We start from the raw sequence: 27884 nt of genomic DNA on the forward strand, positions 1-27884 counted from the left end.
TAGTCACGCCCTTTTATGTTCAGGGCGAGGAGGGAGAAGGTGAGGATGTTGGGGCTGGTGGGCGCGTGTTGGAGGAGGTGTTGTAGGATTTCGGAGGAGTTGTCCATCTGGGGAGAGGGGGAATTGGTTAGTTAGGGTTGGGTGGTGTTTGGATTGGATGGGATGGAGGGGTGGAAGAGGGGGCGGGGGTTCTGACCCTGGGGTACCCATTTGGGCGAGACAAATGAACCGGCTTCAATGGTGGTCAATCCCGTCTTCGCCAGGCGCTCAATCAATTCGAGCTTAGTTGCTAGCGGGATGGCGCGCTTCTCGTTTTGGAGGCCATCGCGGGGTCCGACCTCGACGAGCTTCACGCGGTAGTCAGATGAGGCGCGCTGCTGATCGGATGCTGTCGCGAATGTCCGGGCATTGCGTACATACGGCCGGCTGGCCAGCAGTCGACGTGAAAGCAGCGCATACCTCGCCATTTTGTAGGTGTTGATCAATCCATCAATGAGCAAGAGAAGGGCTTGATGGCGGCTGTCGGTAGCCGAAGAGGAGGTGCGAACCAGTGGCTGAGCAGCATCGTGAGCGCATAGCATCGGCGTACTGTGCACAAGGCCGATCCAGCTCACGTGATGACATTTGGGGTTCAAAAGTCTCCATACGCCCCACCAAAACCCAGCCGCCTGCATTTCTGACCACGTGCTTTAACAAAAGATATCTCAACAACTAGTAGCCAGAACCAAAAAATGATATATACAGTTAGTAGTCCAGGTCCCCCACTTCAATATTTGGTATACCAACCCCGAGCCTTTTTGACGGCAGCAAGTCGACGAGGCATCGAGTCAATCAGCCTGTCAATCAGGGCTTGATCTATCGCCCTCCACGCCGCCCTCAGTTTCTCCTTGAACTCTTCGACATCAAGTGCGTTCTTTTTGAGCTCCCAAAGATCAGGGAACATCTTCCTCAGGTTCCTTTTCAGAGCTGCCCAAACATGCTCAATGGGGTTGAGATCCGGGCTATGTGCAGGCCAATACATCCATTCGATTCCACGCTCAGCAAGCCACTTCCGAGTCAATTCAGCGACATGGATCTTTGCGTTATCTTGCTGGAAATGCCTTGTACCATCATAATGAGGTAGAAGACCCTCTTGGAGAGCCTTCTGATACGAGTTGGCGGTATACCCCTTGCGAGGGGCATCTTCATCCCTCTCCATAATGACAATGTCACTCCGACCACCTCTCCATACCGTTGCCCATACCATGATCGTAATATTTGCTTTAACATGGTTCTTTAAGTTGACAAAGCGCTTGTCAAACTTCTCCGAAGGAAAACGAAATACCCAAGAAGTCGGATTCGAGGTGTTATTTTGACAAGAACACTCGTCAGAAAAGTATGTCTAAGTCAAATTAGCAGAGGAAATAAGGGGTCAACTTGAAGCTTCATACTCTTAACAACTCCTCAATATCCTCAGGCCACGCACATACCCAATCATACCTCTGCCGAGCATCTTACTTGGAGAGAGGTATTCTCTTTTGTGCTTTCCATTTGCGTAAGTTGTGGGCGCGGAGACATCGGCGGATTGTCGAGTAGGAGACTTTGGACTCAGTGGCTGCCACCAGAGCTTTTTTAGCAAGACGTCGGTTCCTCTTCAAAAGAGTCAAGATATACCGCTTCTCTGATCGCGAAAGCTTCTGAGGACGGCCTTTTCGAGGTTTCGAATCAAAGCTCTGTTGAGTTTCCCAACGTCGAAGGGAGTCCTGTACGGCACCGACAGAGACGCCAAATGCGTCTGCGACAGCCCGGTAACTCTTGCCGCAAGCTACTGCAGAACAGATAGCTGCACGAGCAACTGGAGATAACTCCTCGTTACGGGCACGATTTCCCACCAGTTTGGCCGCAAAATCAGCTAAATTGAGCTTCATGGCGTGGAGTTATTGCGGTTGGAAGAGAAGAGGGGTGTCGCGACGCGTGGAAAGTCGTGTTTAATTAAGTGGGGCGTATGGAGACTTTTGAACCCCAACTGCAACGATCCCAACCGCGAGAGCGAGATCCCGCATCTGGGGCGGCCGATCCACTCTTCCACGCCATTACACGGCCCCACTCACCCACAATTGGTGACTCTGTTAACTAGACCTAGGTAGTTATTCCGTCATTCATCCTAATTCATCCCATTCATCTCTATCATGTATGGCATAGAACTGAATCGCGACATCATGGAATTGCTGCAAACCTTACTTACCGACTTTTGGGAGGCGGGATAGGGCAACTAGCCCCATCTCCCACATATTGCCAGCAGCTGGCTGACCAGTTTTCCTCTCTTCTATAACTATAACTAATTACATAGTAACCCATTTTACAGACCAGAGAGAGGCATCACCATTTATTCACGAATCCTACAAACATTTACTTGATTCTTAGTTTTGGTGTCACTGACAGCTGCGAACTACAGTTGATATTAATTCACACAATCATTTGCACACCAATATGGTCGACCCTTTTTCCCGAAATGCCAATGCACGTTATGCAGCAAGCAACGACTTTATTACCGAGCTTCGGAAATCCCGGGCCATGTCTCTATTATTATACCAATTCCAGAATAGAAGGATTAGACCCATCCAGCTAGACAGCCGCAAGGACTTCCCGGCGTGGAAGGAGCACTTTCTTTCCGCCTTGAACTGTAACGGTCCCAGGAGTATATTGCAACTATCTGGTGACGACGCTACGAGTACACTAAGCTTGAAGAAGAAAAGGAAAGATGAGAGAGTCTGGCAGCTTGTGGGACTGCTTTATGACCATGAGTGCGGTGGCCCGAGCGCATTGCTATTGTACGTGAGCTGGTCGAGGGTTACCGAGGCCCACCTCGGACACAGCCCGTTACATGAATAGTGCAGGATTGAATAAATATATCACAACCGACGTTCCTGAACCAGAAGACTCCCGCGAACAACGCCTATGGATGCGCGACAATCGACATTGACCATTACATCCGCAATACGGTCTCCAACCCGGAGATCTGGAAGTGTTAAGGGGTCTAGGCTGGAACTGACAAGTCATAAACCCTAAAATGACGTACGACAAGCTGGTCCAGTACTTCGAGAGGGGCGCCAGCGGCGGGGGCATCGAACTACTCCAAGAGTTCGCCACGATCCGACGCAGCGACTACCCCGGGATGGTGGCCTTCCTAACACGCGTCCAACACCTCCACCACTGTGGTGACCGCTGGGCAGGGCCCCTGACGATGTGGATCGTAACTACCAATGGCAGTGGGACGGCTATCCGTACCCACAGTTACGTGAGATATAGCTAGATAGATTGGAAGTACCAGCTTACCTTGGTACTTCGAAAAAACCATCACGAATCAATTAATCAGATCCTTGTCGCTTATGCATGCAAACGGTCACCACAACCACCGACTCGAGATCAGCGAGTGCGGCGTATCTGACACGGCCTACCTGTGGCTCGCGCTGAAGGGCATCGAGACCGAGTACCCCGAGGTGTATAGCCTGCGTGTCACGGAACTCAACAACGGGGTTCTGAGCTGGGAGGGCCTGATGTCCACGTTCCGACAGCTGGTGGCCTTAGAGGTCGGGCAACCCGCTGCGATGTCGCTCGCCTCGTGGCAGCCGGCGGCGAGTCTCGCTGAACCTTCGCGGGCTAAACGGCCTTGGACGTGGCAGGCTACGGGGACCCCGGTGGTAGGGAGGAGTTTCCCGTGGCGCTGGATTTGAGAGTTATATTCGCCTCGGGTCGGGTCGATGCTTCCTCTCTCAAGAGTCTCACGCTGGCCGCGTTCCCTTGTCCAATCGGTGCCTTAAATACGTTTTAAGAAACCTCGATGTAACTTAACAGTCGATTCATTAATTTAAATAAAAAGAGTCTTCCTATTTGAACAGGAGTTTTTTTCTATTTGGACAGTAAAGTCCACATTACTAGCTAGATTTACCCCCCAAAAATCGCAATTGCCACACCCACACACCAAAATACAGTGTAAGACACTGGGAAAGGAAATCTTCATACAAAATCACACTCTATCCACCCTGACCAACGCCGACACCCAAAACGACAGCAGCAGCAGCCAACGCAGCCGCGTCCTCTCCACCACGCAAATCTCCATCGCGCCCACCATCACCGCCTCCGCCACCCTCACCACCACCTGTCACCCCCACAACACCACCACCACCGCTACGGAAAAACGGAAGAAAATGACCTCGCGATCGCGAATGACGAAGTCTTGGTGTTGTTGCTGTCTTCAATTGACAGGTATGTCATGTGCCAGGACTTTGCACTGTAATTAGGTGTGTAATAGTGGCAACAGTGGTGTGGGCGCATCAATTTTAGTACGGGCACGGACCTTTACTGTCCAAATAGAAAAAGACTGCTGTTCAAATAGGAACACTCAATAAAAAACACTCCAATTTATTGAAACAGTCAAGAGAGAAAGAAGGGTGACATGATGCCGTATTTGTAACTAAGGAGGTTCAGCAATCTTGAGATTTGTCACTGACATGATCTAAAAGAAAATGGAGATTCACCCGGCCCACCGATATCAGCAGCCCTTTTCTGTCAATTTCAAAACATTGATGCCGCCAGGATATAGATGAATGACGAGAAAAACTGAGAAAAAAAAGAAGGAAATCTCAGCCCAGTCACCACCAACCACCAACCTCTCACCCCCTCTTCCTAATCCCCCCCCGAAGTCTTAATAACCGGCACCACCGCCCCCTTCCCCTCCGCCCCCCCTTCACTCTGCCCCTCCCCAAACCCAGTCTTATGCTCAAACTCCAAAAACCCCTGCAACACCACCACCTCATCGCGATACGCCATCGCCACCGTCGTCTTGCTGACCACCCTCGCAATGGGCTCGCCCCCCGTCTGCCAGACAGACGGAATAAAAAAGTGCCTCGCGTACGCCTTGCTCGCGGGCAGGTTCTTCAAGCTGACCGAGCACACCCACCCGCGGCCGCTCATGAAGAACAGGTTGGAGCGGTGGATGCCCAGCACCGATTTGATGTTGGCGGCGAGCTGGCGCGCGGTGCAGGTGATTTGCAGGCGGGTGGTGGTGGCCGGGTCGAGGGTGGATAGGTCGAGGGTGAGGAAGGCGGTGAGGGGGGAGGCGGGGAGGGTGGTGGTTTGGATGAGGGTGGACAGGCCCGGGCGGGGAGTGCCATTCGTCGGTGAGGGTGAGGGGCGTGGAGGCGAGTTCGGGGGGTAGGTCGATGGGGATGCCGTGGTCGGGTGTTTCGCGGGTGAGGTCTTCCCAGTGGAAGACGTGTAGGGTTTCGCTGTCGTGCTGGAAGAGGAGGAGGCGGGAGGAGTCGGTTGGGTGCGGGAGCCAGCGTGCTGTTCTGAGCGAGTGGGTTGAATGTAGGGTGCGGTTTGGCTCGCCCGGGAAGTGGACTTCTTCGCCGGATGTGGTTGAGATGAGGAAGGCGGAGGCGTCGGGGCTGACGAGTGCCTGTAGGACTGCGTCTGAAGCGCGGAAGTCGAGAATGTGTTCGAACTTCTGGAGCTGGAGCTGGAGCTGCTGTTTCTGTACTGCTGTAGTAGCAGTTGTGGACGATGGCAGCGCCAACCGTGTGGCGATACACCGCCGCGAAGCATCTACACTGAAGAGAACTTTACTCTTCGCATTCCACTCGAGATGGCGAATGTCCACCATACGGGCGTGGAACTGGAACTCGGTCAACACCTTGCCGGTGTTGGTGTCGTGCACCGTGATAGAGCCCTCCTCGCGTCCGCAAAATATAAAGTTCGAATCACCCGCCTGCGTCATGATTGTGATAGCCTTGCTCCCCTCGAAGCTCCGCGTACAAACCAGGTTCGATGCGGGCATCAGGTAGTCGTCGGCCTCCTCGCTTGAGCTATCGTCCGCCAAGTTCTTCTTGATGAGCACCGACGGCTCCCAGACGTTGCAGGTATTGCCTCTGAGGTCGAAGAAACGTAAGCTATTTGAAGCAAAGACGATGCCCATGATTCGCTCCTCGATCGACTGGATTCGGCACAACAGCCGTAGCCCATCAAAGGAAAACAGCGAGATTACACACTCACTGTCTCCCGCAGCGAGTGTATGTCCATCTGGCGACGCCGCCAGCGTATGCGCGTTCAGATGATACGCATGCTTCTGCTCCAGCGTCCACGGATCGAGCGTCACCAGATCTCCGTCCTGGTACGCCACAGCCATCAGATTCTGCTCTGCATTCTCATTGAACGCAACATCCAGCACCTGCGGCGGCAAGCCCCCATCCTCATACCCCTCCTTCTCAAACGTCTCAACCCTCTCATCACTCTCGTAATACGACAGCTTCAGATGCGAGCTGCGATACGCAATAGCCGCGATCCCCAACATGGGACTAATCCTAACCAGCACCGGCACCGTCCTCTTCTGCTGCTGCTGACGCTCCATCCCCGCATCCGAGTCCGAGTCGGACACCTCCTCCTCCACAATCACCAGCGCGTCCAGCCGTGCCCCATTCTTCGCCCGGTACACATACACCTCCCCATTCCTCAACGGCACATATAGTTTGGAATCATCGGAACTGAACCGAAACGAAAGCGGCTGCTCCGGCACGACCGTCGACCACAGCAGCGCCTGCCTGGGACCCCAGACCTTGATCGTCTTCAACCCGCCCGAGACCAGCACGCCCGTGATGTTGCCGTTGGCGAGGCGCCGCACCGGCTCGCCGTGGTGGATGGTGTTCAGCAGCTCAAAGGTGCTCTGGCGGTAGATCTTGATGGCGCCGTCGGCGAGGCCGAGGCCGAAGAACTGGTCGGCGCAGGCGATGGACATGACGCGCGACGAGAAGGTGAAGGACGACAGGCGCTCGTCCCAGTCGTTGTTGAAGGAGCAGAGCACCTTCTGTTTGAACTGCCGCGCGAACTTCCAGTGGATGATGCTCGACTTTGGGCAGAGGAGCGGGATGAGGGAGTAGATGGAGGAGGGTGTGTTGACGAGGTTCGGGCCGTAGATGGCCGACAGCCGGACGAGATCGTCGACGAAGCGCGATGTGAGCTGGTAGTCGGAGTCTAGGGGGGAAGAGGTCGCGACCTGGCGGGAGAGGTAAGATTTGAGGTTCTGGACGGTGCGGGTTAGCAGGGAAAGGCGGCCTGTTTTGGCTGTGCGCTCGATCCAGGTGAGGACGTTGGACGAGACAAAGGTGCCGAGCAGCGGGAGGAGCTGGAGGGTTGATTCGGAGGGAGAACAATGGGCTAGGTGGTAGGAGAAGTTACTGGCGGCGTAGTCATCAAACACGGCGGCACTGCTGTTGGGGTCAGTCTTGGAAGATACAGCTGGAGCGCGGCGGGTGCGAGGCGGGTTGAAGTTGCGCCCATTGAGATGTTGTAGGCAGAGCTCCGCGATGCGCGCGTGGGACCATGAACGCGGGATGTAATAATCGGACTGCTCGCCAGTAAGAAACTCCTTGACGGTTTGGTGCATGACCTGCACGTAGTTGTTGTCAACCGTGATGAGATTGCCGCAGATTTGGGAGAATCTGTCGGCAGTACGCAAGGTCTGGTTGATATCCAAACGCACCACCTCCCTCAACTCTTCCGTCGTCAGGGGTTTCCGTGCACAGACGACCCATTTGAGAACGCAGTGGGCGAGGTCGGCGTTGGGCGATTCGATGATGGTTTGCAGAATCCCGCTGTACATGCCACTCATTTCGGAGGGGACTTGGTCAAGAGTCTTGCGCATGGCCTCGATACTATGAGCTTCGTCCAGGCGCGTCATAATCAGTGAAGCCCAGAGAAAGATGCCGTTTGACTTCTCGATGATTTCCGCCACTAGGTCGCCTTCCTCCTCGTTGAAGTCTGCGATGATAGTAGGCGAAAGCCTCGACCTGACAAAGCCGTCAATATCCCGGAGCGACTCCGCCTGACCAGTGTGCATTTCTACTCTCGCGATCTTCTCCTGGTTGAGCAAACGCTCGACATGGCCGTTAGGACGGCTAGTAATGAATATTCTCAGAGGCACATTTGGTTCGATCCTGGAGAACATTGACATAAGCGTTGTTAAGAGCCGCGCCTGGCACTCGTCCAATGCGTCGATGACCCAGTACTGGGGCTGCGAGAGGGCCATTTTGAAGATACGGCCCAAGAAGATGTTGTTCCAAACCATGATATGGTCGCTGTGGCTGTCGATGGTCTCGCCCTCCTCCATCATGGCTAAGAAGGTGTGTCGGACCTGAAAGTTAGACTCTGCCATCTGCAGCGCCATGGACAGAAGGAACTGCGTGAGGCTGGGTTTCTCGTTGTTCTTGAAGAAAAAGTAGGCGCAATCAAGGTTGAAGGACTCGAGATACTTGATTACGTGCCCCGAAGCGACCGACTTCCCGGAACCAGGTGGACCGTTGAGCCACAAGAACCGGGGCGTCGCCTTTGCCGGACCCGAAGTGATGGCCTTGATTGGAGCGTTGTTGTCCATGAGGTCGCACTCGAGCCAGTCGTGGAAGGCTTCATGGGAGGTCAACCACTCGCAGGAGCCCATGTGTAGCTTGTCAAGCATTCTAATGAAATCGCCGTCTGGACGCTCTGCTACATCGAAGGCTTGCGCAATTTGCTTCATTTGGGTGCGATGGCTTTCGAATTTATCTATGGTGTCTGGGGCTGTTAGATGTGACGTGGGTTGTTGGATTCTTAACTTACAGCTCCTCTCTATCTCCTCGATAGTTGTGTTGAAGCAGCGGAGTAGAATGTTGTAGTTTGGGTCGTCGACAGAATCAAATTTAACGAGGCGGCGGTGGTTCGCCTGTAAATATTGGGTATGTTCGCCAGGAAGTCCTGATCAAAGGTTAACACAGTGGACGAGTTCATAAATTCATAAGACTTGCCCATAATAGCGGAATCCTTTTCAACAATCATGGTGTTGGCCGGGCCCGTAGAGGTTGGAATGCCCTCAAAGAAGGACCAGAGCCTAACGTCGTTGCAGACGTGGCGGAATTCATCGTTGATGGCCTGATTCGTTAGCGGTCGCCTCAGCCCTTGATGAAAGAGGTCTACATACCTGAAGAGTACCCGATCCCGGTATCAGTTCCTTGACAAAAGCTTTTGACCCAGAGCCTATGGACATGGAGATCAAGGTGGTCACAAAAGCGCTCGAGTCGGCACCCCGATGCGGAGTTCCAAGAAAGTACAAGCTGTGGATTCTGCTCGCAATATCCGCGTAAATCGGGTCTCTTCTGGCAAGGAGGTAAGCCTGTCACAAGTTAGACGATGGTTCGTTGCGCGGGTAATATGGACGCATTACCTTCTTGACGACCAAACCCCCCATGCTGTGGGCAACGAGGACAATGGGGGTCTAAAACAAGTTAGCTAGCCATTTTCTTTTTTGGGAAAAAGGGACACCCAGCCGCTGCTCACATTCCCGTTTTTCTTTAGGTTCGGCGAGTTATACAGATCCGCCAGCAAAGCCTGGCCGTAATCATGCATGGTCAGGGTGCTTTGCTGTGATTTTGTCCAATCTGAATCGTAGCCAAAGCTGTGGATACGAACGTGGCGGAAGCCAGCCTCGGATGGTAACCATTCTTTCGGCCAAAAGGTAGAGGGGTCAGATGAGGCACTCCATGACCTTCTCGAGCCTCCGTTCAGACCATGGACCTAAGATGGTTAGCTGTGTCATCGAGAAGCGGTAGTGGGCGACGTACAAAGATGAAATCCACACGTGGTTCTGAAGGTTCATGCAGAAGCGTTAGCCCTAGCGCTCCTTTCACACCCTCAGGAGACTGGGACGCCTTGGGACGAGCTGGCGATGTTGATCGTCTGAGACTCTGCAGCCTGCCGCGAAAGCTGCTCGGGGATACCTGGCGGTCCTGATTTGTCGGTACCAGGAGGGTAGAGGTAGACAGTCCCGTCCTGTCTGATGGGGCCCATGTGGCAGAGGACTGCAAATGTATGTTAGATGAAGCCCATTTTAAAGGACAGAGGAGTTGCCTACTCGAACCGACATGTTGCCCCTCGGCACTACTCGACGGTACTCGTTTACTACTAGGCAATCAAGACTTGGGCGTGTCGTGGTACTAGGGAAAAACAATCATGGGATAGGTGCGTTTCCCAGGACGAAGCGGATATGTTTGGAAGATCAAAACCTAACAACGACGATTGTGGTATTGGGTTCGAGAAGGATGAGCTCGGCGAAAAGAGGGGAACAGATGGAAACGGGATGTGGGGAGTCAAAGTTCTACATGTCATGGTATGGTATGGGCCATGCCATGGTGACTGGCCCACGAGCAAGGCCGAGGAAGCCGACGTCAGTCACATTTTGTGGTCAAGTTATGACGAGATTTAGTGTTTGAGGCCGTCTCGCGGTGGGGAGTCTGAAGTCCGCTTGGCCATGGTTCGGGGCTATGTCGTCTGTTGCGGCTGGACCCATCGTTTGCTGAGTCTGCGCGCACAGCCCTTAGGTACGCCGACATGGTCGAAATGAGCTTGGGTGCGTCACGATTGAGTCTTGAAACGGCGACCTGGTCGTGACCTGGGTCTCGAGTGTAGCTGCGCCGCCGGATACGGGTCCATTTTTGTCGGTTGTTTGTGTACGACAGTGTGGAGAAGAAGTAAGATAGGATGAAAAAAACAATCGATTCGTTTATTAATTATTAAGTCTTCAGTAAATCACCGGAGAACCCTCCGAGGACGCTGAACACCCCGGGCCATAATTGTTGATGCTTGGCGGGGAATTCCTGAATTGATGAGGATTCCCCATTGGGGAAATTCAAGGTGAGCAGGAACTTCAGAGTCGGAAAGTGCTCGCGTGGGTGCCTACCTCGGCGCTGATTACCTCCTAGGTGTACGGTGTATGTGCCTAGGATTCAGGAAACCACAAATTCTCCTTCCTCCATAAAAATAGCCGGCTGCCTCGGGACATTCGGAGCCGTCAAACAGTGAGGTCGTGACTTAACCTTTCAACTTGGAATTGGCAAGAAGGTTCTTTCATTGATCGTGACCAACACCAGCCCTTTTTTGACGCTTGCATAATGGCTGCAGTTGGTTGGGCGACTTGAAACCAACAACCGAGGTCGATGCAGGTGACCAGCTTGCAGCAGCCTGGAACCAGGGCCGATTCTCGAAACGACCCCTTCAATTGGCCGTCGTCCCAAAGACCCAAAAAGCCCCCAACTAGTCCCAGGCCCAACAGCTCAGACGCAGACGGCACAGAAACATGCGGGACCCTTTGCTGTGCCACCCCAACGGGCACAACAACTCGGGACCCCCCGCTTAAATGTCCTGGGAGTCACCTGAGAACTTGCCGGATCTGTTCCTTCGGCTTCACACCACACCGAATTGGATGGTAGGACGCTGACCTCTGATCCATCATCCATCATGGCCACCGACGCGAGAGATGTGGAGGAGAACCTGAAGCTTGACGAGAACCTCCTTGCCGGTAGGTCGACTGCTCTGCTGACTCCTGAGTCTCCCACTGTGTGAATTGCTGCTGATTTTGTCCCGAATGAAGTCCTCCCACAGGGCGGGGAGGTGGTCTCGGTCAACCCGTCAGGCATGAGCGACTACTGCAACACCTATCGCATCGAGGTGAAGATGCCGGATGGCAGCTCTCAGGTCTTTTTCGAAAAGGAAGGGTCGGGCGAGACAGGCCGAGGGTGTGTGGAATCAGCTTGGAGGTCCGAGTCCGCTGCCTACGAGTTCATTCCCGAGCATGTCCCCAGACCCGTCGCCACGGGCACCTACAAGTCCAACACGGACAAGCACTTCTTCCTCGCCGAGTTTGTCGACATGATTGAGGACGACATGCCTCGCGAGGAGTCCTACATGGCCGCTGTTGCCGCGCTGCACAGCCGTAGCATGGGCAAGTCGCCAACGGGCAAGTTCGGCTTTCCCGTCAACACGCGTTTCGGGGATCTCGAGCAGGACAACACCTGGTCCGACAGCTGGGAGGAGTATTGGACGAGACAGATGACCGACTTTTTGGATAAAGAGGACGCTGCCCACTACAACGCGGAACCACACGAGGAGCTCGAACGGTTGCGCCCCTTGTTCTTCGAGAAGGTATTGCCGCGATACCTGCGTCCGCTCGAGAGTGACGGTCGTTCCGTCACGCCGTGCTTGATCCACGCCGACCTCTGGCCGGGTAATGTCAAGTACAAGAGCGACGGTGACACGGCGTGCGTCTATGATGCCTGCGCCATGTGGGCTCATAACGAAGGTGCGATTGCTGTGATTTTTAGTTTGGTTTAACCCGCTGACCATGTGCTACGCAGTCGACCTTGGCGTCTTTCGCAATCCGAGATACCCGCTCGGAAAGCCGTACCTGAAGGAGTACTGGAAGCGGGTTCCGATCTCGGAGCCTGAAGAAGATGTGGACAGCCGAAACACCCTGTACATGCTGAGGGGCCAGATCATGCTGTCAATTCTTTACCCCCACGACCCCAAGCTGCGGGAGATGTAAGTCTTCCGAAGGTAAAAAATAACGGAGGTCGCTGCTAACATTTCTTCAGTTTTGTGAGTAACATGCGCCTCTTGGTGGAGCGGGTGGAAGAAGAGGAGGCTGCTCAAGAATCATTGCAGCCTCGGCTGTAAACAAGCCCTTTGGCGGCTGGTGTTGGTTTGGAATTAGGATTGGATTGTTGGATAAAGGAATTGGATGATGCTTAATAAGAATGCTCAAGAGGGACTGGATGGAGTATGCCTAAGGCCTTAATTCAAACTGAACAAAACGGACCTGGTCCCATGAGTTACCGTTTGTGGTGCGGCAGTTTACGAGCAGCCCTATGCTGGTTCATGCAGGGGCCCGTTGCAACTCGTATGTACGCGCCAGGACCCGGCAAGAACTGCGTGGCCCGGATCCCACGTCAAGACGCAAGAGGGGGTGCGTACCCGATTCTGCACTTTTCGACAACGGCCGGGATCGGCAAGCCTTCCGGGGTGGACACCACTTGATATGCACCTCGCCATCTGCAGACGCTGTTGCATTATGCAGCCCTCCCGCATCGTCAACCGGGCCCACGTCCTGTGATTCGTCTGTCAACCCTTACACCGCTTGCCCGCGTTCCGGCAATTGCCGCATGTGCCGCTCTGGGTACGGTGCAGCAGTCGTGCAGCCCCCAAGTTCCAACCAACTGGTGGTTGTGGGTAAAGAAGGCCTGCCTTTCTGGCCAACTGCCCAAGTGATAATTGTAGAGGTCCCCTAATGTTTCAGCCACGTGAAATTGCATGTTTACCTTTTCAACCCATGCTGGTCAAAACTTAAACTTCCGAGTCCTCGGTGTTTCTGTCCTTGGTTGCCGTACTCCCTCGCCAACGCCTCTCCGGGAGGGCTTACATGATTAGTACATCGCCGCCCAAAATGGCATCTCGGGCTTCCCTTGGGACCTCGGTCATGAGGTCCCGGCCCTCGACCAGCGAAGGGAGATCCGGCCCATCTTCTTTGTCGTCCACCCCCGACCTCACCAGCATCGCCTATGAAAAACAACCACACCAACAACCCCCATCCCTCACAATATCTCCCGCAACCCCCATCCCCTCAAAAGAACCCCCGCTCCAACCCAACAACAACAACAACAACAACAACAATGCCAACGCCAAACCCAAAGACCAACCCCCCTCCCCCTCATCCGACCCCGACCCCGATGACCCCCCCTTCAGCATCCACGCGCCCCTCCCCAAAACCCTGATCACCCTCGCCGCCTCCCTCGCCGCCCTCTTCAGCACCCTCTCCTCCTACATCTACTACCCGGCGCTGACCCGCATCGCCGCCGACCTGCACGTCTCGCTCATGCTGGTCCAGCTGACCATCACCTCCTACCTGGTCGTGGCCGGGGTGGCGCCCGCCTTCATGGGGGACATGGCGGATCGCGGGGGGCGGCGGCCGGTGTATGTGCTGATGTTTGCGTTGATGGTGGGCGCCAATGTGGGGATCGCGCTGCAGGAGAGGTATGAGGTGTTGTTGGTGCTGCGGATGGTGCAGAGTGCGGGGTCGTCGGGGATGTATGGCGCAGCGTATGGGGTGATTGCGGATGTGGCGACGATTGGGGAGAGGGGGTCGTTTGTAGGGGTGCTGTTGCTGATGTGGGTGTTTTTCGTGTCTCGTCTGGGGCGGTGAAGCTAACAACAGTAGGACGGATTTTGCTACAAGCTTGGGGCCGGTTATTGGGGGTGGTTTGACGCAGGGGTTTGGCTGGCGGGCTATCTTCTGGTTCCTTGTCATCTTCACGGGGTCGCACTTTGTTCTGATGTTGTTGTTCTTTCCGGAAACCCAACGAAAGATCGTAGGGAACGGGAGTATCAAGCCGAAGGGGTTCATTTACCAGCCACTCTTTTCGCTGATCTGGAGGAGAAGGGGAGAAAAGGATGGTAAAACGGCAATCTCGGGAGAGCAAAATGGGACTGAGGAGGGAGCACCGCAAAAAAGCAGGTTCCGGTTTCCGAATCCTCTGGCTTGCTTGCCGGTGTTGGCAAACAAGGGGTCCCTGCTCGTCATTCTCATCACGACTATCAACTACGCGGTCAAGGCGGCGTTGCAGACCTCACTTGATGCGCAGTGCGTCGAGTTGTACGGCCTCAACTACATCCAGGCCGGACTGATCTACCTCCCGTCAGGGGTAGGGGGCGCGGTTGGTTCATACGTTGCCGGTGGGTTAATGATTGTCCCGGGCTAAGCATGTGGTCAATGTATTGGACTAATTGGATGTTAGGCAAGTTCATCGACTGGAACTACCGCCGTACCGTCGAAAGATTAGAGAAGGAGCTTGGGGGCCAGTACGACAGAAAGTCCCCTGAATTCCCCCTCGAGGAGACCCGGCTCAGAGGGGTGTACCTTTTGACTGCAGTCACAGTTGTCGGGCTCATCGGCTACGGCTTAACTCTCAAATTCCGATGGGTAGGTGGATAATCTTAGCGGGAACCTCCAGAAAAGAAGAACTAACAAGCCGAAACACCTAGCACATCGCGGTTATGCTGGTAATGCAGCTACTGACTGGGACTTCAACCGCTTCACTGTTCGTGGTAAGCTGGTTCCGCCATGCTCGGTTCTATTGGCTCTTATTGACAACCATTAGCTTTGCGGAACCCTCCTAACAGACCTCAACATGGACCGGTCCGCCACTGCTCAGGCGGCCAGCAACCTGGTTCGTTGCCTCAGCGCTGGCGGAGCAGTAGCCATCTTGCAACCGATGGTCGACAATGTAGGACCAGCAGGGTGTTTTGCGATTTACGCATCTATTATCTTTCTTGGCTTTCCCTTGGCTTGGATATTGCAAAGATACGGCGTCTCCTGGAGAAAGGGGCAACCGTTGACTGCTTAGAATAGTACGCACAAGCCTGGACGGCATGAAGTTGGGGTGATAATCTTATTGTTCTACCGGTGAGCCGAGATGAGAAATAATCATAATAATCAAATTATCTAATAAACCTCAGCGTTGTATCGTGCAAAACCGTGTTCATTCTGATGGCTGATGATCTCCCGGAAAGTTGTTTCTATCGTTGGTGCTAAGAAATACCAACCCAGAAAGCATAAAGTGTTCGAGATGGCAAAATGTGAGAGTCTCGAGTCCACGACAAGTTCGACTTACCAATCTTAACATGGTTAGACTACCTATTTATTACCTATGTTACATTTCACATGATGCCGTGTTTAACCCCCAACACCGCCTGGTCATTAGCCCCCCGGCGTACATGTACAGCTCCCTGGACTTGATGATACAAACACAACAAGGACCGCGGCATAAGCTGGTGTTGCTGCGAATACCTCGGCCCGTCGTGCGTTTGTAAGGATCCCAACACCAACGGCAAATAGAACCGTGAAGGTGGCGATAAGTGCTAGTTGTGTTGTTTCCTCTTTTGTAATGCAGAACACGAACACGCTGTTGCACCCCCCGGGAATGGCGTCCTTCCCGATCGGGTATGGCGCTCCGTCAGATTCGCGTCCTCGCACGGCCCCGCCGCGCCCGCCGCATAAATAGAGCCCCTCCTCTCCGACGTCCCTGTCTTGTACCCTCGACTTTCTCTCTCCCTCAATCGCCTTCGCTCGGTCCCTGCCTCCTCATTTCCTTCCCTTTCCTCCCTGCCCATTCATCCTGCAGCCCGCTGGCTAATGTCGCCCGCGCCCCGATGCCCGTTTCGCCGGGCTGGATGCCTTGTCCTTGCCCTCTTTGGCGTCCCCTAGCCGCACGCCGTCGCCTCGCGCGGCGATTATGCTTTGGGTTTGCACTTCATTCTCCCGAGCCCTACTCTCTTTACCGCTCTCCAATCGAGATATTCTCAGCCTTTTGCTTGCAACTTCTGACTCGACTCCACGCTTGACTCCGGCTCGACCTCGACCTTCCTCTACGTTTGGAGCCACTCAACACCGGCTTGGTTTTCCTCCTCACCTCGTCCATGCCCCTTCGTGTTGCCTGCCAGGGTGCCTCCTTTCGTCCGTAGGATCGGAATCCATGCTTGTCTGGTAGGCCCCCCGTTCCCCTATGCAATTTGCAAGACCTGTGCATCTTAGACCAGTCACAAAAATGCCGCAGGTGTCGATTGCGTTGAACGCTGAGACATCAGGAGGCCTCCTCTCGCTTGGCGCATCTAGGCGTCTCGGTCTGCAGATCGGAGGGCCTCCTTGGTCACAATCGGACCGAATGCCAGCGCGGCTGCGGCGAGGCATGCAGGCGGCCAGTTACGAAAGCGGCAGATTGACCTTCTGACCCGACTGCGATCTATTTCCGGGTCACACACCGCCGGATCCGGGCTGGAGCGGGCAGGGGTCGCAAGGCCTTGCCGGCTGATGCGGCCCCCAAAGAGATGAGGTGGCCTTGCTGCCTTCGCTTTAGCGATGGAGAGGCAGATCCGGCCCGAGGAGGAACTGGTTGGTGGGAACGACGAGATTCTGCCTTGCTATGGGCGGTGCCGAAGACGGAACATGGAGGGGGGAGGCGCATGCGGATGGACGGACGCGGGAAGGGATCGAACACCCGCAAACACTGCTTCGGCTAAGCCGCTCTGGGCGACCTCATGGACCATGCGACCTCAGTCAAGGGTTGTGATTCGTGGCGATACGATATCCTACGGCAGCTCCCCTTTCCCGGGCCTCTCCTTTCTGTCTCGGCAATTGCATAATTGGCAGAGTTACGAGGGACCGGTGAATCAATGTCTCGTCCTCTCTGCCACCCGCGACCCCCGCACCCCCCGGGAACCGCATACGACGAGGCGTTTCACGACTGAGCACGGCACGGCTGAGCACGTTTCTTGCGAACCCGCTGGGATGGTGGAGCGGAGGGGAGAGTGGAGGGCCGGGTCCAGGCTCCATGCTGATTCTGAAGTCGAGTCCGCCTTTCTCCGCGCATGCAAATATATTTCTCTCGTTCCCCGACGCCTCAGCAGTGCGAAGATGGCCAGCTTGCACGCCAAATGCTTCTGAGAACCGTTCTTCTTATAACCTTTGACATCTTCTCTCCACTTCAACAGCGCGGTATCTCACTGGGAGCGCGATGGCAGCAGTCTTCCTCGATCACTAGATCTTTTACGTCCCTCCTGTGGCAGCGGGTCCCGAGCCTGAAAGCCATGGCCTTTGGGTTCGAGATGGGGACCCCTCTGCAGCGATCTTTGGGTCTCCTTTGCACCCACCGCTGCCGCAGGATGCGCACGATCCTCATTGCCGTAGTGCTGGAAAGTCACAGGCGGATGCTATCCTGATCTCAAGCGATGACGAGTTTGATGATCTTGGTGGCCGATCCGACACATCTCTTAAGTCGCTCGACGGGCTTCTACCAGATGCACGCAACAAGGTTAAATCCGGCCGTGTTACTGGTACAGGTATGTGCCTGGATCTCGCATTTCTCGGCAGGCCAGGATGTTGACGCGTCTGAGCAGGCAAAGGTGTCGACGCTGCTTCCGTCGATAGCGACGCGCCGGAGCTCTCGGTTACCAGCATGGCTGGCCTAGAATCGCCTGCCTCGCCTATAGCTCTGCACGCTAAGCAGGACCGACCAGTTCCGGCATCCCCGGCATCCCCGGCATCCCGCCGTACGCTCGTGTGCGCGGGGTTGTCTTGTCGTCAGGGTGACGGATGTGCCAGGCACCCGAACCTGTCTGCATCTTACCGTCGGCTTCGAAATGCCAAGTCGTCCAAGGCCAAGGCGGACAACGAGGGTAGCGAGGGTGACGAGCCCGAGCCGGTCGATGCTGGACTGCCCCTGCAGCCGCCCTACAGCCAAGACCGGATCGACTTTCGGCGCGATGTTGGTGGACAATGCAATACCAATCTCGAAGCGGACCACCGCCTTACCTGTCCTCCGGTTCTAGATGACAGAGGAAAGCAGAATGGGATGTGTCCTGCCGTGCCGCCGCAGGTGGTGGAGAGCCGGGCACGCACACCCACACTGCCGGATTGGCCAGAGCACCGGCGAGCTCGAACCGGCAGATGCCGAGGGACGCCTTCAGCCCCAGAGTCCATGCAGCGTCGCCTCTAGTCGTGTGGCTTGATACACAACAGAGGTCCGACAGCTGCCGCCTCTCTCAACATCATGATCGCCGCGGCGACAGCGCTCATACAAGCGAACCAGAACGCTACCATCCTCTCGTTCCGGACGACGGAGGAGAGCAGGATGAAGAGAGTTTCTGTCGTGCCGCTGCAAGCGCAGGAGAGTTGGGCAGGCATGCCAAGTTTTGTCGGGCGATGAGAGCAACAACAAACGTGAGCTGGGCCAATACCGAGCCGGTCCATGCAGTCGTCCGCCAGCCAGGAGCATGGTTAACCTTCAGCATAACATCAAGTCGTCGTCAACGTCGACGTCGTTGCGAATACTGACGACGAGGAGGAACTGCTCCCCTATTGTAAGGAAGTGACCGCCCAAGCAAAGCAAGGAATAAGGATGGTTCGTCCCGGTCGCGCCACTGAAGGGAAGCTGCCTGCAAGGGTAAACACTTGGTTCCTACAACCTGCCGAACAGCACTCAAGCGGCAGAACACGTCTGCGTTGCACCAGCTCCCAATCACTACAGGCTCAACAACCACCAACCCAAGGCCCAAAGCGCCGCCAAAGCCAGCGTAGCATTTCCAAACCGCAATCTTCGGGAGGGCCCGCTTTAGAAGAGAAGACAGACGAGGCTGCTCTTGCAAGCTTTGAGGAATGGCCACTCGAAGCCGTCCTCAAGCGCGTTTTGGTGGATGGGGCAGCGACTTTTCAGGTAGAGTTCACGTGGAACCCTTGTGCAAATCATGGACGAAATGACCACCCATCCGAAACCCAGCGGCGCAAGTCACCGGCAGGGAGGACTTCCTCGACGGCGCGTGCTCTCCCTTCAAGAGTTGCTTCGATGACTGAGGAGGTTCAAGGCGAAGAGTATTTTAAGGTCGAGGATATTCAAGACCGGCGACGGGGAGAAGACGGGTGGGAGTATCTGGTCAAGTGGGCAGGGTATAGACATAAGCACAATACTTGGGAACCCGCTGCGCATTTCGAGCAATGTCCTGAGATCCTGCAGGAGTTCCACCAGAGGAAGGGATTGCCTACAACCTCTTGAATGTAAGTTTGAGGCTGAATTTAGGGACGGTTGAGGTGATGTGCACCTCAGTATGTCAAATCGCTAGTGGACAGAACAGATATTCATACAGGAGGGCCATTTTGTCAGCGGAGAGGTGCAGGAAGATGATCTGGAGCCTCGATCGTGTAGCGCCCCCACTTAGCCGAGCCGACCCGGCGAAGAGTGCCAACTTGATGACGTCACCCTGCCCCGGCCACCTGCAGACCACCCTCATCGCCATCCAAAATATATCCCTGGCGCCCACAGCCAAAGGCGCAGGCATCCCTCACCACCACCAACAACGAACAGCCTTTCCTCCGTGTGTTTGTTGACGAGATTATCCTCAAAAACCTCTTTCCCAGTTGTGGGGGGAGCCATGGTGGGGGAAATGCTGCACAAAACCATCTGCATTTTTCACAGCTGGAGCCTCTCCCAGGGCCGAAAAAGGAAGAAGATTCAATCGTCCACCTTCACAATGCTCAACCGTAAAGGAAACACCAAGCACAGTCTTAATGTGCGAGATGAAGAGCTCACAGTCGCTGCAGATGGCCCGGCTGACTCGTATGCTTGCCCGCACCATCGGGATCCTGGGGGACAGAGTCGCGAGATGCTGCAGTTTGAGATCCTGCTGCATCCACTCCCCTGGCTGGTCGACAGCGGCGCCTCCGAAAAGCACGCTCGGAAGAATGACGTGCTGGTTGATGTAGTAGGCCACGAGCTTCTTCTCGGCATGCGATGCATTAAATGAGCCCGGCCGCCTCGTCTCATCCCTGTGGTCCTCGGGCAGGGTGTATCCGATCAGTTGGCACAACTCGAGGACGTGGTCTCGCCAGAAGCGGTTGTCGAGGACATGCTCGACGGCAAAGTCAGTGCGCCAACCGCTGGCGGTACACACGACCGGGAATAGCCTGCCACGGTCAAGGCGCGCCCCCGCCTTGGCCCTGTCTGGGACATCGTATGCGATGATCTGCTCGTATTTAGAAACTGATCTGGGTGTCCCAGCCGGTGGTCGTCGTGAAAAAGTGACCACGCTTGGGCTCATTCGACGAGGTCGTCCAACCAGAATGTCGAAGACCCGCAAACCGGGACGGCCCGCCCTTTCCGGGGTACGGAGGCCTGCTGTGGCACCGGCCGAAGTTGGGCTGGCCAAGCCTTGACGTTGTTGAACCCCGCCGAGCAAGGATAACAAACCCACGAAAACCGATGGAGCCACGGATCAACGCGATAGGGTTTGTCGTAGCACTAGGCGAACGAGTGCTGGCGCGCCAAAACCTGCTGCCCACGTTTCCGGCCCCTTGAGCGCGAGCGGAGCCGAGGGGATGCAGCTCAGAAGGCCGGGAACGGCAACCAAGGAGCTGGAAATGGAGCTGGAATGGAGCTGGAAATGGCACACTGCGCCAAGATTACGGAGTACATGGTTCTAAACACGCAGCAGTAGGGCGATCCACTGTGAAGGAACCTGGAGTTGAAGGAGAAACTGAATGTCAAAATACCTTCTGCTTGTTCTGATAGTCAAGGCGCATCAATCAAATCCGAGAAAGGCACCCCGCGGGGGGCCGCCCGCATCCCTGAAGTCCCCAAGATGGCGTCGAACGCGAACATTGAAGACACTCATGACGCGCTGAACTCGCCGCAACCGCGACGCCGACCACTGCGCTCCCCTAAACCGTCCGCCAAAGTCCGCGAAACGTTGATTCCCCTCGAAAACAAGGCAAAACCGACCAAGAATACGTCCAGTGCGGCCACGCGATCCGATGGTGCACCCGCCCTGGATGGAAGGTCCAGCGTTGCGCAGAGGCTGCTGGCTGAGGCCAGCAACACGCGTCAAAACATCGAGGAGCTGAAAATCGTCATCCAACAGCAAACCGACATGCTAGCCAAACTCAGCACCGAACTAGTTTCTGTCAAAACAGAACTGGCCACAGTGAAAGCAGAACTCAGTAACGTCAAGAATTGCGTGGCCGAGGAGCAGAAGCAGGTTGCCGAGGAGTTGAAGCAAGTCTACGTGCAATTGGACGATATCTCGAACAACCTGATTCTCGCTACAACGACCATCTCGACGAGCCCAAACCTGTCGTACGCAAATGTCGCCAGAACCCCACCGGATAGTTCCCCTGCGAACCTAAACTCAATATCGTCTATGGAAACCACTCCGTCAAGTACGACCGATTCGCTGTTCTGCATGATCGACACTTCCAGAGTAGAGAGCGGAGAAGGCGATAAGACTTCGGTGGGGGCAATTAGGACAATCGTTGAGAGAGAAATCCGGGGAAGGGGAGACTGCGTCAATTGGCGATGTCGCGCAGTGACAAAAGATCCAAAGAACCCGAGCCGGGTTAGGATTGCCTGTAGGGACGAGGCCGAACTCAAAATTGTCAAGGAGGTTGCAGAGAAAAAGATGGCAACAGGCACCCGAGTGCTACGGGACGAGCTTTACCCGATCAAGGTCGACAATGTCAACCGCTCGGTGGTTCTGGACGACGAAGGCAACATCCGAACTGGAGCTGCGGAGGCATTCAGTCAAGAAAACGAAACCACAGTGGCGAAGATTGCTTGGCTGAGCAGGAAAGATACAGCGAAAGCGTACGGATCGATGGTGGTTTACGTCACCAAAGGGAGCGATGCAAGGAGATTGTTGAGTGAGGGTTTCTTCCACGCTGGGGGAGAATCCGGATACACACGGGTATTTGAACGCCGGGTGCGTCCGGAGCAGTGTTACAACTGCCAGGAAATCGGACACAAAGCCTTCAACTGCAAGAAAGCCCAGGTGTGCGCAAAATGTGCCAAGCAAGGCCACCACCACAGCGGGTGCAAGGAAACGGTCATGAAGTGCGTTCTCTGCCAGAGGACCCACACGAATGCTTTCAGCCACAACTGCCCGAAGCTTTATCCTACTAGCCAGAAGTAGGATACATTCTCTCGACTTGACAGTTGAGACCACTAACTCTTCTCCCCTTCGACTAACTGACCCCCCAAGCACCCTCGTGGCACTAACCGCAGGACTCGCTTTAGCTGCTGAAGATAGGACGCTAAACACTTGGAGAACATAGCCTTCAAGCGCGCCTGCAATTTGTCAACTAACCACGAGATTTCGACGATAAGTCAGATACGGTTTAGGGAATACTGCATCAGGAATGACAAATTTAAGGGCTGGTACGAGATCAAGGCAGAATCACAGGGAGGGATTATGTAACTAGCATCATGGCCCTTTAGGCTTAGCGCCTCCGGGCGGAATAAATATCCATCCATCCATCCTCGACAATCACGAACCAAGAAATTAAATTTCTGTCAAAAAGTGGCGGAAATGAGGTTTTATGGTCGACATCTATTATGGGTTGACTATTACTACTAGAGCGACGTACCCGCATCTTCGTCAGCAGCTTCAGCAGCCTGCGCTGATTCAGGCATGGCGTCCCATTCCTGAAACCACGGCTCGTGCCTGTGGTCCTGCTCGAGCCGCCGTCTGGTTTTCTCGCCCTGTCGTTCCAGCTTGAGGATGGCCTCCTTCATGTCTTTATCAAGCACGTTCTTGGGTTCGATAAAGTCACTGCGCGCCGATTTCCGAAACAGATGCAGCCCGTCCCAGCTCTGCGCCCTCATGAAGTTGGGTCGAGTCGCTGTGCCGCCAAAGTGGACGCCTTTGAGGTTGACGAGGACGTCCGAGAATTGTTTTCCCTGGCTCTTCTGATCTGTCATGGCGAAGGCCGGCGTACAAAGAGGTCCTGTTCTATGGGTAACCCGCCGAAAACCCGGCTTGCCCCTCCATCTGGTTTCCTTGCCCCGCATTTGGCTCGGGATGGCGACCGTCTTGCTCTTGATCAAGATGGTGCCGTTAGGGAGCCCGGGAATAGCGAGGCCCGCGCTATCGTCCAATTCGAGGAAGACGGCCACCGGCGGTCCAAGGTGGAGAGTCACGTCGCTGGCGAGCGCAATGGTGCTGGCAGCGAGGTCGGGGAAGATGTCGACGGCCTTGAAAGGTGCCCCGTTGACGACCTTCAGCCCAATAAACTGGTTCCGAGTCACCACGACCGACATCCCCTGCGCGTAGAAGAACAGGCCCGGGGTTGGCAGCTGCGAGTCGTCTCCGCGGCGGAGCACGTCGCCCAGCTCTTCGACGCGCAGCCGCTTCCCCGATTCGGTGTCATGCTTGGCTACAAAGATGGAGATGTGTTTGCCGTGGGCACGGGCCCACTGGACGACGGCTGCCATGTTCAGGTCCCACCGGTCTTGGTTCAGGGGCGTGATGGCTCTCAGACCGTCTACGAAGGACGCCTTGCACGACGGTGTATAAAGGCGTTGACTGAGCCGCTGGAAGTCCAGCTCGGTCTGCTCGCCGTTGCGCAGGCGGCCGAGGAAGCCCCGAAGCCTTGGGCAACCATCCGCGCGGACCTGCTCCTGGAGGATGACAACGGTTGTGAACTGGAGGAACAGCCTGTGCGCTGCGAGATGCTCCGCCAAGCTTTCCGGTCTCTGTACGCCATCGGTCCCTGGGCGCCGGCAAGAGGAGGCTGGTCTGCAGGACGGGGTCGAACTGGAAGAAGTCCCCGGAGAACAGGACCATTGGGATCCCGCCAAACGGGCGATAACTCTCTCCCGAGCCAATCAGAAGCAAGAGGTCTACAGCGGGAAAAAAGAGGGCGCGCCTGTACGATTAAACGCTAGTCTAACTAGAGAAACCACCTTTCCTTACTTTCCCAGCATTCGTCAATAACCATCATGAAATGAAAAAAAAAGACAATTACATCGTTGACTCCGCTATGGGGCCTACCTGCAGCCGGCAAGTTCCTCCAGGCTCCTTTGGCGTGCCCGCGCGCAGCGGGCACGGTGGCACGTGCACTACCGGTGCTGCTGCCACGTGCACTCCGACGGCAGGCGCCGTCACACAAGCCGTGAAACCCGAAGTGCGGATATATGTTGCCACGGTTCTGTAGTGTAGCGGTCATCACTCCGGATTCTGATTCCGGCAACCCCGGTTCGAGTCCGGGCAGGACCTCATCTCCTTTCTTTTTTTAAATTTTATCTTCTTTCAAATATAGACAAGCCGGCTGACATTTTTATCTCATTTTTGCATCTTCATCTAATTTTAATGTTTTTGTGAGTACCGTGAAGACCAACGCAAAACCACCGCGGACACAAACGAATGCCCCGGTTTAAACCCGACCTCTCTGGAGAAAGATGCCGAGATTCCGAAGCCGTGGACTCGAACACTGTCAGATTCGATTGGCCGTTTGCCGCCGGCAGCGGCGTCTGCACCGTGTCAACCCACCGTTACACAGCCTGGCCCCGCCACGAGCCCACCGTCCCTCAACCTAACATCCGCACGATCAGACGCCACTGTGTAACCGGTCAAAGGCGCCCCATCTCTCGTTGGACGGACGCATGTGTCAATCTCAGCTCCCTTCCCTCCGAGGCTGTTGAGGACGGGCATGCAGTGCGACCTGTGCGCATCTCCCATCGCCGAGAGTGTCTATTTTTTACCCTTTTAGGTCGCGACCTCGAAAAACAGTGTGACTGGCCCGAACCTTTTGTGAGCTTGGATGATGCGGCAGGTTGCTGTGGTGCATGCTGCCCGGTTTGGCTGCATCTGCCCGTGTCCCTGATCCCAGCGGACCCGGTGATGGTCGTCATCGAATTCGGCCGACGCAGTCAGTCGTCGGGCCATGGTGGTCTATGCGAGTCGCTGAAGAACGCCCTGCGGCTATCGTAAACTCCGGGAAACCGCCAGGAACACTTCCTGTCACCGGATTTCCCTTTTCGGTTGTATGTACACGTCCGCACGTCGGTACGTACATACCTGAAACGCGAAAAGCAGGGATCGGCAGCGTGCCCAGCGGGCTGGACCGCGAACAATGGCGGCCGAGGCCTGGTGGCAGTGGGGATGTTCCGAGTCGTTCCTGGATTCGGAGCCTGTAACCAACGTTGGAAAACAGATGTCCAGGTATTTAGTACGCAGTGTACTTGGGGCTTCGCGGCATTTCGACCCGCATCCCAGGAGTCAGTCACAATCTGCGCCGCGGAGATGGACAACAACGACGTTTTCCGCTTGGCGGTTTATTTTTGCTGAGCTCGTGACGCAAGCTCAGGAGGTCGGACCCCAACCACTCGCTCATTCCGTTTCCCCAAGGATGGGTAAGTGCACTGTGTATAGGTGACGGCCAAGCTTGAGGCTTATCGTACTGAGTACAGAGGAAGCCACATTTGACCTGGAAGTCGAAATCGCGTGTACCTGAGATGACGGTAGCAATGCGCGAGAGGTTGACCGTTTTGGTTGGCGATCGGCGACTTGATCGGATTGTGGAAGGGATCTTCATCCATGCGCGGTGCTCTGCATGGCCGTGGTCTAGACCTCCGGGGTTTTGCAGCCGGGCTTTCTGCTTATGTTGTTTGGCTGCCTCGCTATCCCAAGTTGGCAACCATCCGCACAATCCGTAGTTCGAGGCATCGGGAGGATTTGAAGCTTTGATTCCGAAAGGAAATTGTATGCAGAATTTTGGCCTCGACTGGGAGCCGTGATTGTGAAACAAGGAAAAGCTCCGCAGCCGTCTGCTTGGCGGCGGGGTTCCAGATCGCCAGGGTACTGTGTAGTGGGGAGCACGAGCGGCGGGTCCAGCGATGCCCTGCAGCGGATCACCGGCATTCGGAGAGGGTCTTCGGAGGTCTAGGCCACGGTCTTTTTGTTTTGTTCCTGTGACATCATCTCGCCCAAGAAGAACTGACGGAGAAACGAAACAAATGGTGCTCGACTCGGCAAGTACTTATCGTAGAGGCCTCGGAGTCGTCGTGGCAGGCCTGGGAGGAGAGAGCCCGTGGCGCCCACCGAGCCGGGCCAGATCGCTCCTCAGCCCGGTTTTGTGATTTGTCAAGCGGTTGCAGTTCGGTCTCGGGGCCCGGGGCGTGCGAGTAGCTGGATAAGGTATGCGGTGAGGGAAGAAATTCTGGATTTAACGGCCAATCGTGAGCCACCACATATAATTCTCCGTTGCGCCCGCCATTGATGGGTGATGAGGCGTGTTTCAGGGCATGCGCTGTGCAAGGCAGACATGCCCGTGGTTGCCGATCCGGGCTGGGACTTACGGATCCTCATATGCGATAGCGAGCGCTCGGGAACGCGGCCGGTCGATGTCTGTCTGTAGGGTACCCAGCCTCGCCAGCTGCCCGTCTTTTTAAAAAACCTACCTAATTAACTCGTTATTCGTAATCGTGAGATTGACGATTCGATTTGTGACCGCGCCGGCGGGAACAGAGAAGTTTTGAGCCAATAGCCGGGTGCAATGACTTCGATGGCCGAGACGAGCTGTTTCCGCCAGAAAACAGAAAACCCATGTTTTTCTTGCTGATAGGTTGGGAATCATTCTTGGGGCACACAAGCACGGATGTCTTGCGGAAAGAGGCACGATCGTGGCGTTGGCGCAGGTGGAAGATCAGATTTTGCACCCGAGCCTTGCGTGCTGCTGGTGCGCTGCTTCGATTCAAATTCTGAAAGAGTGGAACCGACCTAATTGACACCGCTGGCTGGCGGCCTCTGCCCGGGCATTTCTGTGCTCTGTGTTACCGTGGCGACTGTCAGCCCACAACAGACTTGACAGCAAATTGAAACATATTATCTCATGCCACGGGCAATGGGATAGGTCTATGAAGTACATTCCGTATCGTCAGCAGGCGGATTTCATCAGCATGACTATCATAACGGTAGCGCGGATGATGGTCGAGCTTTTCTTTTCGAGCCCTTCCCCTGCGCCCCGCCCCCGCAGACCCCACCGTGACGTGCCCATATGGTTGCAATGGGCTGGATTGGGGCCGTTTAACGCTAGTTGGCATCTGCTGATTTCGGCACCACGGGAATGGGTCGCGAAAACGAAAGAGCGTTTGTCAATTTGCTATCGCCCCTCGCGTTTGTCGGGCGGGCTCAGTAGCGCCCACCTGCTCCTGCACCTATCCGTACCGCAGTTCCCGGTGACGTGTCTGCCCGCTGTGGCCCCAAGCTGCCGCCGAGTTACAGGCAAAAGTTTTCCCAGTGGGGTGGGTACTGGCAAGGGTCACGGCCAGGGGCCCACATCCCCCCCTCGAGGTACCGACGTATCGCTCGCAGCCGTCAAAGCAACCAGCCATTCATCTATTTCAAAAGGTATATACATTCGCATCAATAACAGCCTGTTGCCGTATAGGCATTGTATATACACGCTCTCGAAGGAAACCCTCCGGGATTGCTTCCCACGCAGCATAAACTGCCTCGCGTAGTCGGTCGTATGACATCTTCGCTGGGTAGTTGGCCGCGATGTTTTTTGACGGCTGCGAGCGACGCGTCGGTACCTCGAGGGGGGGATGTGGGCCCCTGGCCGTGACCCTTGCCAGTAACCACCCCACTGGGAAAACTTTTGCCTGTAACCTCCGTACTTCGGCTGGCGCGATGTGCATACGATTGGACATCCGGTATGCGGCGGAGGTGAG

The 27884-nt window shown here is 55.3% G+C and overlaps 8 protein-coding genes and 1 non-coding gene across 9 annotated transcripts in view; 6 read left to right on the plus strand and 3 right to left on the minus strand.

Moving 5' to 3' along the window:
- Window positions 1-2270, minus strand: part of CHGG_10467 (uncharacterized protein) — a gene marked incomplete at both ends in the record, with an annotated part of 3138 nt that extends 868 nt beyond the window's left edge. Inside the window, 5 exons of the mRNA XM_001228393.1 lie at window positions 207-676; window positions 787-1260; window positions 1480-1631; window positions 2091-2112; window positions 2225-2270. Of these exons, the coding sequence (XP_001228394.1) occupies window positions 207-676; window positions 787-1260; window positions 1480-1631; window positions 2091-2112; window positions 2225-2270 (1164 nt within the window). The remainder of the gene's footprint in view (window positions 1-206; window positions 677-786; window positions 1261-1479; window positions 1632-2090; window positions 2113-2224) is intronic.
- A 779-nt stretch (window positions 2271-3049) lies between these two features.
- On the plus strand, window positions 3050-3713 carry CHGG_10468 (uncharacterized protein; the record flags this gene model as incomplete). Its single annotated transcript, XM_001228394.1, has 2 exons — window positions 3050-3277; window positions 3405-3713. 2 exons carry the CDS (start codon window positions 3050-3052, stop codon window positions 3711-3713), a joined length of 537 nt encoding a protein of 178 aa, XP_001228395.1.
- Window positions 3714-3866: 153 nt separating this feature from the next.
- CHGG_10469 (uncharacterized protein) lies at window positions 3867-9928 on the minus strand (the record flags this gene model as incomplete). Its single annotated transcript, XM_001228395.1, has 10 exons — window positions 3867-3888; window positions 4193-4270; window positions 4748-5509; window positions 5559-5907; window positions 6034-8574; window positions 8629-8731; window positions 8987-9178; window positions 9343-9426; window positions 9627-9863; window positions 9917-9928. 10 exons carry the CDS (start codon window positions 9926-9928, stop codon window positions 3867-3869), a joined length of 4380 nt encoding a protein of 1459 aa, XP_001228396.1.
- A 1370-nt stretch (window positions 9929-11298) lies between these two features.
- On the plus strand, window positions 11299-12513 carry CHGG_10470 (uncharacterized protein; the record flags this gene model as incomplete). Its single annotated transcript, XM_001228396.1, has 4 exons — window positions 11299-11359; window positions 11432-12139; window positions 12195-12378; window positions 12432-12513. The coding sequence occupies 4 exons, from the start codon at window positions 11299-11301 to the stop codon at window positions 12511-12513; spliced, it is 1035 nt and encodes a 344-aa protein (XP_001228397.1).
- A 766-nt stretch (window positions 12514-13279) lies between these two features.
- CHGG_10471 (uncharacterized protein) lies at window positions 13280-15387 on the plus strand (the record flags this gene model as incomplete). The annotated part of the gene is made up of 5 exons (XM_001228397.1): window positions 13280-13977; window positions 14048-14546; window positions 14817-14937; window positions 15013-15116; window positions 15349-15387. The coding sequence occupies 5 exons, from the start codon at window positions 13280-13282 to the stop codon at window positions 15385-15387; spliced, it is 1461 nt and encodes a 486-aa protein (XP_001228398.1).
- Window positions 15388-16436: 1049 nt separating this feature from the next.
- Window positions 16437-19436, plus strand: CHGG_10472 (uncharacterized protein; the record flags this gene model as incomplete). Its single annotated transcript, XM_001228398.1, has 5 exons — window positions 16437-16512; window positions 16746-17294; window positions 17455-17727; window positions 17785-18266; window positions 18732-19436. The coding sequence occupies 5 exons, from the start codon at window positions 16437-16439 to the stop codon at window positions 19434-19436; spliced, it is 2085 nt and encodes a 694-aa protein (XP_001228399.1).
- Window positions 19437-19911: 475 nt separating this feature from the next.
- CHGG_10473 (uncharacterized protein) lies at window positions 19912-22344 on the plus strand (the record flags this gene model as incomplete). Its single annotated transcript, XM_001228399.1, has 4 exons — window positions 19912-20085; window positions 20147-20542; window positions 20618-20853; window positions 20949-22344. The coding sequence occupies 4 exons, from the start codon at window positions 19912-19914 to the stop codon at window positions 22342-22344; spliced, it is 2202 nt and encodes a 733-aa protein (XP_001228400.1).
- Window positions 22345-22784: 440 nt separating this feature from the next.
- Window positions 22785-24379, minus strand: CHGG_10474 (uncharacterized protein; the record flags this gene model as incomplete). The annotated part of the gene is made up of 2 exons (XM_001228400.1): window positions 22785-23923; window positions 24205-24379. 2 exons carry the CDS (start codon window positions 24377-24379, stop codon window positions 22785-22787), a joined length of 1314 nt encoding a protein of 437 aa, XP_001228401.1.
- Window positions 24358-24429, plus strand: CHGG_11234. Its single transcript has one exon. It is a non-coding gene; the product is annotated as a tRNA-Gln (tRNA).
- The last annotated feature ends 3455 nt before the right edge of the window (window positions 24430-27884 follow it).

This window comes from Chaetomium globosum, genomic scaffold (genome assembly GCF_000143365.1).
Source record: "Chaetomium globosum CBS 148.51 scaffold_7 genomic scaffold, whole genome shotgun sequence".
Taxonomy (NCBI): Eukaryota; Fungi; Ascomycota; class Sordariomycetes; order Sordariales; family Chaetomiaceae; genus Chaetomium; species Chaetomium globosum.